At 57.5% G+C, this 14,278-nt stretch overlaps 1 protein-coding gene across 1 annotated transcript; it reads left to right on the top strand.

The window, feature by feature from the left end:
* Positions 1-3,659: 3,659 nt before the first annotated feature.
* Positions 3,660-8,920, top strand: LOC135443498 (E3 ubiquitin-protein ligase TRIM7-like). The gene is made up of 7 exons (XM_064703739.1): positions 3,660-4,090; positions 5,260-5,358; positions 5,668-5,898; positions 6,200-6,222; positions 6,510-6,619; positions 6,853-6,885; positions 7,896-8,920. The coding sequence occupies exons 1-7, from the start codon at positions 3,683-3,685 to the stop codon at positions 8,408-8,410; spliced, it is 1,419 nt and encodes a 472-aa protein (XP_064559809.1). The 5' UTR covers positions 3,660-3,682; the 3' UTR covers positions 8,411-8,920.
* Positions 8,921-14,278: the final 5,358 nt, after the last annotated feature.

The following is a 14,278-nucleotide window of genomic DNA, read 5'->3' as shown; positions in this document are numbered from 1 at the left end:
ATTTAATCAACTCATTTTACATGACTGGCTAAGTAAGAAGACACCCTTCAGAAAATATCTTTATGAGAAAAACAACTTGTTAGAAACAGCACCTGCGGATAGTTTACCTTTGGATTATCATTCTTTCTCTCTGCCTCCCTAATATTGCCAGACAAAGTCATGGGAAAGCTTATCTAGCTTTCTCTCTCTCTGACCAGGCTGTCACATCCACAGGCTCCTGCCCGGGTTCCTGCCTTCCCACTGCTGGGCTGGTGCTGCAGCTCCCTGGAAGAAGTTTGGGGTTTCAGGTCAGGGCCTGCTGTCTGACAGGAGCTGACACTTCCACCTCTGGAAGTTGGCCAGGCTGGATGAGGCTTTGAGCAGCCTGGGACAGTGGAAGGTGTTCCTGCCCTTGCAGGGAGGTGGAACAAGATGAGCTTGGAGGTCCCTTGCCAGCCAAACCATTCTGGGATTCCATGAAAAGTGCTGTGCTGGGGCTGATGTCCTGGCAGGGAGGTGTGGGGGCAGGACAGGAGGGCCTGGCTGCAGCCCTGTGTCCCTCAGCAGCCTCCCTGCATCCCCCTCACCAGGATTGGGTGCAGGTATGGGCAAGGAGGCAATGAAAAGCAGAACTGATTCTGGTTCTCTGTGGCTCGTGTCCGTCACACTGGCACTGACAGAGACCTGGCAGAGTCCTTTTTTCTTCCTAAGAATGGATGAATTCAGCTTTTTATTGGCAATGAAGCAGCTGAGGTTCCTGTTCTGGCCTGGCTGTGCCCCCAGTGGCAGGGCCTTGGTGTGGCCAGGCTGGCAGTGCCCGTGCCCTGCTCTGTGTCACTGGCCCCACACAGCAGCTCCTGCCCCTCGTGCTGCTCCTCGCCCGCCACACACGGCTCTAACAGCCTCGGCCACTGGACCCTGCTGGGATTGAACAACATCCCGGTGACCTTGAGCAGCCCAAATGTCACCAATGCCTCTGCAGAGACAGCTCCTGTGCCAGTGGGCCAACACGGCCAGCGTGGCCCTGAGCGCAGGTGGCAGTGACTCTGAAATCTGTCACGGTGGTGACAATTGACAGCGCTGTCCCCTGCTGGGACATGGACTCCTCGGCTCCTGTCCCTGCAGCTTGGGCCATGGGTGACACCCCCCCAGCCTTGTCTGGCCTGGGCTGCTGGCAGAACTGGACACAGATGCAGCCAGAAAGCAGCTCCAGGAACAGGGGACGAGCAGGAGCCACCGCTGTCCCCAGCTGGGGGTGAGATGGCAGTGTAGGCCCGGGCACCACCCAGGGGCTCCAGATGAGTGGGGACATCAGGCTGTCACCCCGGGCTGCTGCAGGGACGCTGGGCAGGGGCTGGCAGCGCCGCCATGGCCTGTCACAGCCGCTGGCCCAGGGCCTGGGAGCCACCGGGGCAGGGAAGCTGGCAGTGGGGTGGCAGGGACACTCAGCAGGGCACGGCCATGGCAGGGCAGTAAGTGCCTGCAGAGGGATTTGTTCCACTGCCTTATCGTGTCAGGGGCTGGATGGTGCCCCCCAAACTCTCCTTGGGCCCCGGCTGGCAGCACAGCAGGGTGCAGGAGGAGCAGAAGCAAAGGCTGAATCCGGAGTCTGGTTTTGGGCAGCCAGCAGCCTCCGGCGCTGAGCCCAGGGCAGCAGCACAGAAGGGCCAATGTGGGCCCAGCAGGCCGAGAAGCACCAGGCAGCTCGAGGGGCTCTGCTTCCCTCAGCGCTGCTGCTGCTGCTGCTGTGCGGGCGCTTTGGAGCGGGCTGAGAGGGCAGGAGGCACCGGGAGAGGCGCCGGAGCCGTGCGCTGCGGGGATGGAGGCCGGAGCCCTCGTGGCCGGAGCAGCCGGGCCTCGGGGGCATTTCGGGCGAGCGGGCCGGGGCCGGCAGCGCAGGGAGGCAGCGCAGGATCAGCCCGGGCTCCCTCAGGCCGCAGCTGCCGCCCCGACACAATCCCTTCCAAGCGCCCGGAGCCAGCCCGGCTGGCCGGGAGCGGCTCCGCCCAGAGCCGGGCCTCGGCAAGGATCGCAGGGTGTCCTGGTTTAGGGCAACTCTGGGAGAAAAACCTTTCAAGGGTTTTCCTCTGGAAAGCAAATTCAAGCGGCCCCTCCCGCAGCTGGTTCAGAAAAACATTTCCGTGTTCATAAAAATGATTGTTTTGGGGCAAAGTATTCATCAGCACAAAAAATGAGCCATATTCAACATAAAAACCTCTTCCTGGTCCAAAAGAGATGACAAACTCAGAAAGTCCCCTTTGTGAGCTGTAGCTTGCCTCACTTAATCTCTTATCGGTCCCTCAGGCCCAGGCCTGGTCTGCTGGGCCAAATGTTGGAGCTGCCGGTGCTCTTCGGGCTGTTCAGTGCAGAACAGGTTTAAACAGCTCCAAGGAAAAGGAAAAGAAAACCCCACAGCCCAGAGATCTTCTCTGCCTCAGCTACTAAAAGTTACTAAGAGCAAAGAAGAGCTTTGTCCCACTGCCTGTCCCTGCTGCAGACAACACTGAAGCGCAGCAGGAATGCAGAGGAGGACAGGGCGCAGTTTTCTGAAAACAAACTCTGTGCTTCTTCTTATGACCCTGTCTTCGCTCTCAGAACCAATCCTAAATGTGCAAAATTTATTTCTGAGTGACACAGGCAAAAAGGGATACGAGCATCATAAAGTCACACCAGGACACAGTGCAGGGCCTGGAGATGAGATTTCCCCATGACAGTGTGGGAATCTACAAAATTAGAGGGATAATTAGAGGGTTTTAGGGAAAGTTGCAAAAGGCAGGCTTTAGCTACAGCAGCCCATCTCGTTCGCGTCTGTAAACAGCCCCCCTGGCCAGCATCAGGCAGCTCTGAGCCGCCGCCATGGCTGAGCCAGGCTGGACGCGTTCCAGCTTATTGATGACTGTTATAAATGATCAATCGTGAGCCAAATTATCAAAATGTCCGAAAAGATTTATTAATCTTTCTGCACGACCCAATTACGGACTTCGAAACCACCACAGCCAAAGAGGCAGCGTCGAGCCCGGGTTCGGTTCAGGGTGAACCTGGATCCGACCTCTATGGCATCGGATTCCCCCCACTCCTTCACGAGAACCGCTTCTTGCCGTGAGGTTTTACACAGTTCATTGTGCCCGAGGTGAGGGAGTCCCAATTTCTTTTGTTACTCTTCACATTCATCGCTGTTTCTTTCAGTGTGCAGAGCTGGACAAAGACCGTCTCCAGGTGGACAGTCAGCGTGGATGGGCTCCGGGGAAGCCCTGTATTCAGACCTGTAATTCTGGGGCGCTGGCTACCTTGATTGATGTAATCGGCAGGGCGATGATGGCTCTTGGGCGGTTTCTTAGATCGCTTTCAGATACCGGTGATCATCGTCCTGGAAGCGTCTATTCTTACGCTAAAGCGTCGATCGTTATTTTAGCCGCGTGTCCGGGAATTCTTTGGAATCTGAATAGGCATCTGCTCTCGGGCCGCGTGTGGTCAGAGACGCGTTTCGGATTTTACAATCTTAACACGTAGGTTCTTTAATAGCATGAATTATTTCTACGATATATTACAATGACTAGAGGAACTGAAACTTGAAACCGGGCGCCGGCAGCACTACTCCCGGAGCAAGCCCCGCCTGCCGTGCAGTGCCGGCCGTGCCCTGAGGGGCAGGCGCGGGCCCAGCCCCGCCTCGGCACCTTCCCGTCTATTCCACTTCGTCGCGGCCATGGCTGAGGAGGTGCTGGCTCTGCGAGAGCAGCTGTTGGCCGATACCACCTGCCCGTTGTGCCTGGATGTGTTCGAGCAGCCCGTGGTCACGGCGTGCGGGCACAGCTTCTGCGGGCAGTGCCTGGCGGCCGTGCTGGGGGACCCCCCGCGCCCCGCCGCCTGCCCGCAGTGCCGCGCCCCGCTGGAGCCGGGCTCGCAGCACCCCAACCGCTTCCTGGGCAACGTGGCCGGGCTGGCCCGGTCCCTGGAGGAGGTGGCGGCGCGGCCGCGGTGCCCCCAGCACGGCAAGGTCCTGGCGCTGTTCTGCGAGCCCTGCGGCGCCCTGCTCTGCGCGCCCTGCCGGGACGGGCCCGAGCACCGCGGGCACCGTGTCCGCCCCGCCGAAGAGGCCACCCCGGAGCTGCAGGTACGGGGCGGCGGCGCGAGAGGGGCCGGGGGCTTGGGCAGGGGCTGGGGGCCTTGGCTGCCCGGGCTGGGGCGGCCGAGGGGCACAGCTCAGGCTCCCCTTCGGCCACAGGCGGGGATCCCCTGCAGCAGGGCTGGGCTCCCTCGGGGACAGCCTGGGCTCCCCTGTGGCACAGCTCCGTGTCCTGTCCGGGCACACATCGGGGCTCCCTTCAGGGACAGCCTGGGCTCCCCTGTGGGCACAGCTCTGGGTGTCCTGTCCGGGCACACATCGGGGCTCCCTTCAGGGACAGCCTGGGCTCCCCTGTGGGCACAGCTCCGTGTCCTGTCCGGGCACACATCGGGGCTCCCTTCAGGGACAGCCTGGGCTCTGCTCTGCCCACGAGCTCCTCTGGCTGTGGCTCTGGGTGCCCTCCGTGCGCGGCTGGGGCTGCTCCGAGCAGGGTCTGGGCTTCCCTCAGGGCACGGCTCTGCTTCCCCTCCACACACAGCTTGGGCCGTGTCCCCGGCCAGCCACGGAGCTGCGGCCTCAGGCGGCGGCTGCCCGGGCTCCGTGTCTGGCTGCCAGCTTGGGCTGCTGTAGCCACCGTGCTGGGGCTGCTGCTTCTGCCCTGGCCTGGCCCCAGCCCACGCAGGAGCCCAGGTCCCTCTCCCTGCTCACCCCTCGGGGTCCCCACATGGTCCCTTGTGCCCCACATGTCCCCAGCCAGGCTTTCTCCCCACAGTGTGGGCTGGGGTCTGGGCTCACTGCAAGGCAGGAGATGCCTCAGAGCAGGAGGAGTTTGTGAATACTCCAGCAAATTTATGGGGTGTGTCTGAGTCCCTACTACTGTAACTGCAAACCTCTTCCCAGAAATCACACTTCCAATGTTGAGAGTTGTTTTTTTTTTTTTTTTAATTCGAAAAACTTTCAAAACCCCACAAACTGCAGGGTTTCCCCATTAAATTATTCCAGATATGTTTCTGGCCATAAGACCTGTAGATAAGGAACTCCCCATCCTGAGTCTGAAGAGTGGGGTGGTGTCACTGATCTCAAAAACTCACTCCCAGACACTCAGGGGTCACCCACAGTGCCTCCCCAGATTGGGATTGTCCCACAGGTGTTGTTTGGTGACATCATCTCCCTCCTGTGAATGCCACTCCAAAATTAACACAAATGCCATTTTTTAGTCCCTTCTCCAGAAAAACCTCCAAAGAAACCTGCTTTTTCTACAAGAACAGAAGAAAAAATTGAATCCCAGAGGAGACCGGAACAGTGAAGACCTGCTGGTGTGTGTTCCTCTCCATGCCCCCCACTGCTCACCCATGTGGCTCCCCAGCAATGTCCCACCTTTCCCTCTCCCCATATATCCTTATCTCCTAATCCCTGCCAACGTTCTTTCCTCTGTCCATCTCATGTGGCCTCCTTGGGCCCATCAACATCCAGACTTGCCCCCTGTGTCCGTTCTTCCTGCTGCTCCTGTTGCAAACCTCTGGTCCCGTTGTGTGTGATCCTTGTCCCCTCTCTGCAGCAGCCGTGTCCCTGCGGGGGCAGCCGGAGCCTGGCTGGGCTCAGGGCCTCCGTGCGGTGCCTTGCAGGTGACAGTGAGGTCAGAGCTGCAGCGAGTGGCTGAGAGCTTTGAGGAGCTGCAGCAGTGCCTGGAGGAGCAGAAGGAGATGCTGCTGGACCAGCTGGTGCAGATGTCCCATGAGCTGGTCAAAAAGATCGAGGAATACACGCACAGGGTTTTGGAGAGGCAGTCGCTGCTGGACACGGTGATTGCGCAGATCCAGGAGAAGCGGGAGCAGCCGGCGGTCGAGTTTTTCAAGGTGAGGCAGCATCAGCCCCTGGGCACTGTGAGCCCTGCTGGGGCTGGGGACACCCAGCTGGCACCCTGTGCATGCTCGTGGAGGCTGGGGCCATGGTGGGACACTGTGCTGTGACACTGTGACACTGGGCTGTGCCACCGCGCTGTGCCCGCTGTGGGTCAGGGCCCTGAGGGAAGGCAGGGTTGGGATGAGGGGTGGGCTCAGCCCCAGCCCCCTTAAGCTGCTTCACACAGCTGGGCAGCCACTGCAGCTGCCTGGCCCTCGGCAGTGCCACAGCTCTCCTGTGTTTTCTCTCTTGCAGGATGTTGGCACAATCCTGAGCAGGTATGAAACAGGCTCGCTGTCCCTCTCCTCCTGCTCAGCTCCTTTGGGCAGAGCTTTGGCAGCGCTGCAGGAGCTGCCAAGGAGGTGGTTTGCCCTGCTGGGGATTTGGCATTCCATGGGATGTTACCAGGGACCAGAGGCCACTGCAGCCCTCCTAAAGATGGGGTTCATGTGCTGATAGCAGGGACACAGCTGCCCTGGGCTCTGGGGCTGCAGGGATTTCCCTGTTTCCCTGCTGGCCCTGGCTGGTGGCTGGGCTCTGAGCTCCTCTCCCTGCTCCCCTTCAGCCGTGAGGCAGCCATGGCCCCGATCTCAGTCTCCCCAGAGCTGCAGAAGAGCGTTCAGAGCCTCTCTGAGAGGAGCAACCGAGTCTTGGCCATGCTGGATCAATTCAGAGGTAAAGCCCTGCTGGCTCTGTGCTGTGCTTCCCCTGGGCTTGGCTGGCAGTGGGAAATCCTCACTGCCTGCTGCCTCTGCCTGGGGCTCAGGAGCAAAACGGCTGCTCCAGATGGGAACCCTGCCCAGGATGGGCTTTGCTGGAGCCTGGGGCTCCACATCTGGCTTGCTGCCCTGCTGGGGAGCAGGACAGGTGCCACAGGAGAGACTCTCATGCATCTTCCTTTCTTTCAGTGAACGTGTGTCACGAGATAGACTGGGAAAGGGGTAAGTTTGTGGAGCTGCTGAGCACAACTGAGTGGGAAAAGCTTTCCAGGATGAGGGTCCTCATGTCCTTGGTGCAGAGATGGGCTCACAGCACATCTAAACCCAGCATCTGTCTAGAGCTGAGTGCTGTTGTTTTGACTGGCCCTGCTGTACAAATCCAGGTCTGTCCCTGTGCCAGGCAGCACCAGGGATGCTGTCCTGCGACACCAGGCCAGGGCCAGGACAGCAGGAGGCTGTGTCAGGCTGTGCCCAGTTAAGCAGAGGGGCTGTAGCTGATTTTAGCTGGCATTTAGGTGTGATCAGAAGTGCTTCTGCAGGTGCTCAGAGCCCCCATGATGCAGCATTGCTGGGCTGAGCTGTGGCTGGCACCATTTGTGCTGAGGCCGCTCTCCACACTCTCCGTTTTTGGGATGATGCACTTGAGCCCAGCAGAGTCGTGCCTCAGTTTCCCCCCTGCAGTCCCCGGAGCAGTGGGTTGGGCAGAGGGTCTGGGCTGGTGACACCGCACAGTGACAGCTGTGTGGCCCTGTGGCACGGCCACGGGATGGCAGCAGAACATCCCTGGTGGATGGGCAGCTGGGGCTGTGCAGCTTTGAGGCTGCCTGCTGGCTCGGCAGAGCAGGCTCCGAGCTGGGGGAGCCCTTGGCACAGGAGCAGGGACTGGCCTGGCCCCTCGTGCCTTGCAGCACTGCCTGCTCACAGCCACGGCATGCCCTGCTCCCCACGGGCTGCACTCCCCAGCAGCTCTGGGAGCAGCTTGAGCAAAGCCCATCGTGTCTGTCCCCTGCCTGTGGGGACACTGCCTGCCTCAGTCCTGCCTCAGGGAGCATCTTTTCACCCTCGGCTGCCAGCGTGGGCACAGTGAGGCTCCCGTGTCCCATGGCAGCCGAGGGGGCTGCAGGAGTGCCCCTGGTGCTCCCAGGACAGGAGCCAGCCCCGTGGTGCAGGCTGGAGGAGAGGTGCTGGTTCTGTTCTCAGCAGGCACACACTGATGTTTCTGTCCCCTTTAGAGCAGGTGACGCTGGACCCAGAGACGGCGCATCCTCGCCTGATCGTCTCAAGGCACCACAATACTGTCTGGGTAGGAGCTCGAATACAGAACCTCCCTGACAGCCCCAAGAGGTTTATGAGCAGCTGCAGCATCCTGGGCACCCTGGGGTTCACATCTGGGAGGCATTACTGGGAAGTGGAGGTTGAGGAAAACGGTGGCTGGGCCGTGGGGGTGGCACTGGAGTCCGTGCCAAGGAAGGAGCCGCTTGACCTGCAAAGATCTGAGACGGTCTGGGCGCTGCGAATGGAGTCAAATAGCCAGTACAGAACAGTCTGCATGACCCCTGAGGTGCTGGCACTCAGGGAAAAACTCCAGAGAATCAGGGTCTGCCTGGACTATGAAATGGGCCGAGTGACCTTCTATAACACAAAGGACCTTACACAGATCTTGCAGTTGGAGGCCACCTTCACTGAGAAAGTCTTCCCGTATTTTTTGCTCTATTTAGAACAAACCCAGATCTGGGTGTGTGACTGACAGGGTGGGATGGCTGCCGGGCCCCTGCCCGTGCCCTTGGCTGGCTGAGCAGGGAGGAGCTGTGGCAATGACACTGCATCCCTCTGGATACAATGATACAAAGACCAGGCCCAAAAGTATAAACAACAGGGAATTGAAGAGGGAAAAACAAGGAGGATGGGACTTCATAACCTAAAGCTGTTATTGGTCAATTAACTCCAATATTCAAATGGAGCAGAACTTATAAAAGCATGAGACCACACTTATAAAGTGTGAGCACTCGTCCATTTTGTGACCACTTTGGGTCCATCTTGGGTGTAGCCCTGGCCGGGCTCTTGTGCTGCCCAAGGTGAATCCATGGAGGCCTTGTAATAAATCCCTGCTTTATTCTTTGAGAGCCACCAGCTGCTCATTGCTGTGGGTGGCAGCATTTTGGGGCTACCTCCTGCTGCTGCTGCTGCTGTGCGGGCGCTTTGGAGCGGGCTGAGAGGGCAGGAGGCACCGGGAGAGGCGCCGGAGCCGTGCGCTGCGGGGATGGAGGCCGGAGCCCTCGTGGCCGGAGCAGCCGGGCCTCGGGGGCATTTCGGGCGAGCGGGCCGGGGCCGGCAGCGCAGGGAGGCAGCGCAGGATCAGCCCGGGCTCCCTCAGGCCGCAGCTGCCGCCCCGACACAATCCCTTCCAAGCGCCCGGAGCCAGCCCGGCTGGCCGGGAGCGGCTCCGCCCAGAGCCGGGCCTCGGCAAGGATCGCGGGGCGCGGCCTGGGGAAGGGGCTCCGCTCCCAGCTCCGACCGCCATCGGGGCCGGGCCGGGCCGGAGCGAAGCTGCCAGCCCCTGACAGATCATTATCTGTTATAGATGGATAATGAGATGATTTGCCCTGGCAAGTAAAAGATAACTATGGTGTGAATATTAAGGAAAGCTTTAGTGATGTATAGCTATGTTACTGTAGTTTGGGTATCCTCTGCTCTCCCCATGGTTCCCTTTCCCCCCCTGTATTGTTGCCATCAGACAGCCGGGGCTGTCTAGGACAGTGTACTGGTTTAGGGCAAATTTGTTAAAGAATCTGCAAAGGAGGGCCCCTCCAGAAAGCGAAACCCACACGGCCTCTCCCCCCAACCGGTTCTCGAAAAAATTCCTCGGAGAGAGGTGGAAAGAACCTGTTTATTTGACTGGCCCCGCACCCCCCAGCACACAAAATGAACAATACCCGATGACACCGCTCTGAGAAAGATGACAAAATCAGAAAGTCTCTTTCGGGGGTGGTTGCTCTGTTCTCAGTCCCTCCGGCGCTGGGCCAGCCGCTGCAGCCGAACCCTTGGTGTTCCCGGGTCCCAGTCCGGAGCAGGTTCGAGATGGTCCCAGAAACAGGAGAGGAGAAACAGTCCAGGAAGCAATGTGGACTGTTTAGCTAAACTAGCTAATAAGCAGAGGCAGAAAGCAGAGCAGAAGCAAGAGCAGAAAAAGAGAGCAAGCAAAAGCAGCAAGCCCAAAGCTGGAAGTAAAAAAAAACAGCTCTGTGTACTGCTTGTCTCTGTGTCCCGATAAGAGAAACCCAAACAAACTTCCACTCTTCAGTGCCGGTCTTAAAGGCACAGAACAGATGAATGGGGATATACAAGCATCATAACGTCACCCCAGGACAGACAGGTACAAAGAAGGCTGCACGTGTGTCCCTTGCATGGGGCAGGTGGGAATGGAAAAGCTTGGTGCTTCGGGGGTGCGGCATGGCAACACCCGACCTCCAACCCAGTTACAAGAGAGGAGACTTGACCGATAAATGGCAAAGAAGAGCTGACTGACAGACTTTGGGAAGGGCCAGGGCTGGCTGATGAAACTCCAGGGGTATAAGAGACTGAGCATCCCTCTTGGAGGAGAACTGGCTCGTGGTATGTACACGGGCAGTTTTCCGCTCTGTGAATTTTTCCTTAGGTCGTCCTTTGTTGTATTTTTGTTAAGCTTTAAGAAAGCTTTTTAAATTGTCAAAGTGAGCAGTTGTCTCTCACAACGGGGGCTGATATATCCGGGATATAAAGCCTCTTCGCCTTTGGCCCGGGATATTTCAGAGGAATCGTGCCGCTGCTGATTTTACCAGACCCGACGACTTCTCTTGGGACCATCGGTGATTGCAGGTAAACCTGGGACTACAAAGGACTATATAACGAAAAGAAGAAGGATCTAGAAGATTGTGAGTATGTGTATGCCTGAACTGCGAGTGAAGTAGTTTTGGGAGTGTGCTTACAGTAAAAGATCCTCATATTTATTCTGGCCAGAATACGGTCCTGTAATCCCAGGATATGAATGTGAGCTTCACATTAGTAATACACAGATTACATTAATAATAGGATTCACATTAGTAATACACGGATCCATCCTGGTCAGTTGAAGCTTCAGGATAGTGGATGGACGGTTGGAAACAGGGCGGGAGGCGGATGAGAAGAAGGGAGCAACTGTGGAACGGGCGGGACGCGTGTGCGAGAAGGGCTGAAATGCCGCGGGCGGGATGCGCGAAAGACAAAAGCAGGGGCCTCCGGCAGGCGGGACGCGAAACATTAAGGGAGTTTTCAAAAGCTCGAGAGCAGCTGGAATTCGCCAAGTAGAGATCCACGGTGTTAAAGTGATAGCGAAAATCACCGCTCAGCAGAAAATGGCTCTCGTGGCGGCACGGGCAGTCGAAGCACCTTTCCCGTGCCGCGGGCGGCTGGGGGCAGGAGGAAATCACCATTTAGCGGAAAATGACGCTCGGAGGCGGCGGGGGCCGTGGGTAGCGGAGGGGCGGCCAGCGGCGGCTTTCGCCGAATGCGCGGAGCTCCCGGCCGGGGACGGCGCGTACGGCACGGGCGGCAGCGAGCCAGGAGCCCCTGGCGCGGTGCCTGTCGGCAGCTCCGAGCCAACGGAGCGGGGCTGCGGCCCTCGGACGCACCGGAGCCCAGGGCTGCCGCTAGCAAAGGCTGCCCGCATGGACCGGGGCGGTTCGGAGGCGCGGCAGCACCGGCGCCGAGAGCCTTTGAGCTTCGGGCGGCGGAGCCCAGAGCCGCGGCTCTGTCAGGGCGGGCTGCCGGCCACGGGACAGCCGCTTTCGTAAACCGAGACATTCACAGGTGCGGAGCCGCCGGCGGAGCGGGCAGGCTCGGCTGTGCCATCTTGCCGATGCCGGCGGTGCCCAGCCTGGCGGCAGTGCCGCGGGACGTGTCCAGCGCAGAGCCACAGCCCAGCACGGCGGGGCTGAGCCAACGCGGAGCGGGAGCGGAGCGGGGCAAGGAGCGGCGGCCAGCCCGGGCCGAGCGCGTCTGCCCGCGGCGGTGCGCTGCGGCTGGCTCCAGGTCGGCTAAAAACCAAACGCAAAACCAAACCCAAACCAAAACCCGCCGGCGGGCAGGTCCGGGGCCCGTGCGAGCGGCGGCAAGTGTTAGAGCCGCGGGCAGCCGGTCTGGCCGAACGGCGGAGCCGGGGGAGAGGCGGGACAGGTGCAACCCCCTCTGCCCAGCAGCGCTCCTGGCAGCCTCAGACCGTCGGAATGGAGCCGCCACGGCCCGTGGAGACTCGGCACGGCCGGGGAGGGGCAGCTGTGCCCGGCAGGGCTGGCCGGGACACGGAGCTGCAGAACCCGCCGCGGTCACATCGGCACAGAGCCGCGAAAACACGAGAGCACCAGGGCAGCGGCTCAGCAGCTGCTTCCGCTGCTCTTCCGAGAAGATGAGGTGCTTTCGCTTTCCAAGAAGAAGGCAAAGCTGCACTTTCTTTTTCTCCCTTTTCTTTCTTTCTCTCTCTTTCTAAGTAATCAAGGAGACAAGTTCTGTCGGGGAAACTAGCAGTCATCTCAAAGCACCCCTTTTTTAGTTAAAAGGTAAGAGGTATCCCTTAACAAAACACAACCGTGTAGGTGTGAAAGGGGTAGAGAATACCATTTTATTTCCTATTGATTTACTCTTTGAGCAGTGCATTTGTAGAGATTTCTTGTTCACTATCACATATTTAGATGTTGTACATCGCTGGTCAGTTTTGTGTGCAGATCCAGTTGTGATGGATGTTGTGAGATGGGTTGGGAAGCATCTGCTGACATTGCACTTTCCTTAGTGCCTTTGGGATCCCCTCCTTTGCAAACTTGCAGGGCCTTCCAAGGAAAGCACTTTCCGAGTGCCTTGCAGCGACTTTGCACAGGGATGCTGATGGCAGCGGGACATCTCAGCAGTATCAGAGCCGAGCTGTTCTCCCTGTGTGGGGGGGTTGATGCACTGCCTGACCGTGTTGAATTGTTTGGGCAGTTCAAAGACTGGTTTGATGGGAATTTTTGTGTGCTGCCAAGGTGAGAGATGGGGGATGGCAGTCCAATGCAGTCTGTCTTTAACCTTTCCTTGAAAACAACACTGTCTGATCCCACCCCAAAGGCACGGAGGGTAAATCCTCCCTCGAAGTGGCAGGGTGGTAACAAACAGTAGATATCCTACTACTCTCTCCTCAAAAGAGCCCTGGGGAGTGCTTTACACGCATGTGCCAGTGTGTATCTATGGCTACACGTGTACCAAGGTGTGTGAGTCTGCACAAGCAATAGCTGCGTGTGCCAGTGTGCACAGCTCTGAGTGCACACACAGGTACCACGGTGTAGGTGCGTTGTGTGCATTATTACGTGCGTGTGTGTTCAATTTTCCTCTCAAGTATGACTGTGTTGGGTACAGCCCTGTGCTTGTGAGTGTGCACAGGCTCTGCAAGTGTGAGCACAGCCCTATGTAAGATATGTGTGTGTTGGTAACACAGCCCATATTAGCGTGCACACATTTATATGCTTGTGTTAGTGCACACAGTTCTCTGTCCAAGGAAATCTGGTGTGTGTGAGCACGTGTGCATGAGCAGAGACTGTACATCAGTGAGTGTCTCCGTGGCACACGTGTGGCAGCGTGTGCAAGCAGAGCCTGCACAGCTCCGTGGGTGTGTGCAGGTGTGTGCTGCTGACAGGTACCTCTGCATGCCAAGGCTCCATACCAGTAAACAAATCCCTGTGTGCGTGTACCAGTCCTGCACACAGCCCTACGTGCGGGCACGGGCTGAGCACACCCAGAAACACGGCTCTGGATGCACAGCCTGTGCCTCTGGCTGCTGTGTGACCTGAGGAAACAGAGCTGTGTGTTTGTGTGTGTCACTGTGTGTGTGTCACTACTGAGCTCTGCTGACCAGAGGAGCCCCAGCTCCCTCTCTGCAATATGTACAGTTCAGCTTAGTTTGGAACAGAGACACAAACCAACCCATTCCAACTGTTGTTATTTACATTCTCACCTTCTGCCTTAATTTTGCTGTAGACTTGGTAAAACCTATAAATGTGTACTGTACTTTGTGAAAGACAAGTGAAAGCTTCGCAACTATTCTAAGTGCTTTAAATAACTGTTTAAGTAACATTTTTGAACAAAAAATTTAAATTGTAATAGTCATTTAATTTAATTGTGCTATGAAAATTACAGGTATTTGTTAAGGGGAGGGACAATGAGAAACATTCAAATGATTCACTTCAAACTGAAGTAGAGTGAGAACCAGAGGGCAAGACCAGATTGGCCCCTGTACTCAGCACCGAGAAGATCAGAGTAACCCTGCTGCAGGCAGCAACCCTGAGGGCATGGAGCTGGGGCTAAAAGCCATACTGGACCTCTGTTCACAAACTCTACCAATCATTTTACTTAGAACCCTCTTCCACTGTCCTCGCTCACATCAACTGATACTATTAAAAATAAGTTAATTGCTTGAGCCAAATAGCTGATAAAATAGAAAAGGGGGGATTGCTGTAGATGGATAATGAGATGATTTGCCCTGGCAAGTAAAAGATAACTATTGTGTGAATATTAAGAAAAGCTTTAGTGATGTATTTTTATGTTGTAGTTTAATGTCGAGAGAAGGAGACCAGGA

Source organism: Zonotrichia leucophrys, chromosome 2 (assembly GCF_028769735.1).
Source record: "Zonotrichia leucophrys gambelii isolate GWCS_2022_RI chromosome 2, RI_Zleu_2.0, whole genome shotgun sequence".
Classification (NCBI taxonomy): Eukaryota; Metazoa; Chordata; class Aves; order Passeriformes; family Passerellidae; genus Zonotrichia; species Zonotrichia leucophrys.
The sequence above is the reverse complement of the archived record's forward strand: the minus strand, read 5'-3'. Positions and strand labels throughout refer to the sequence as shown.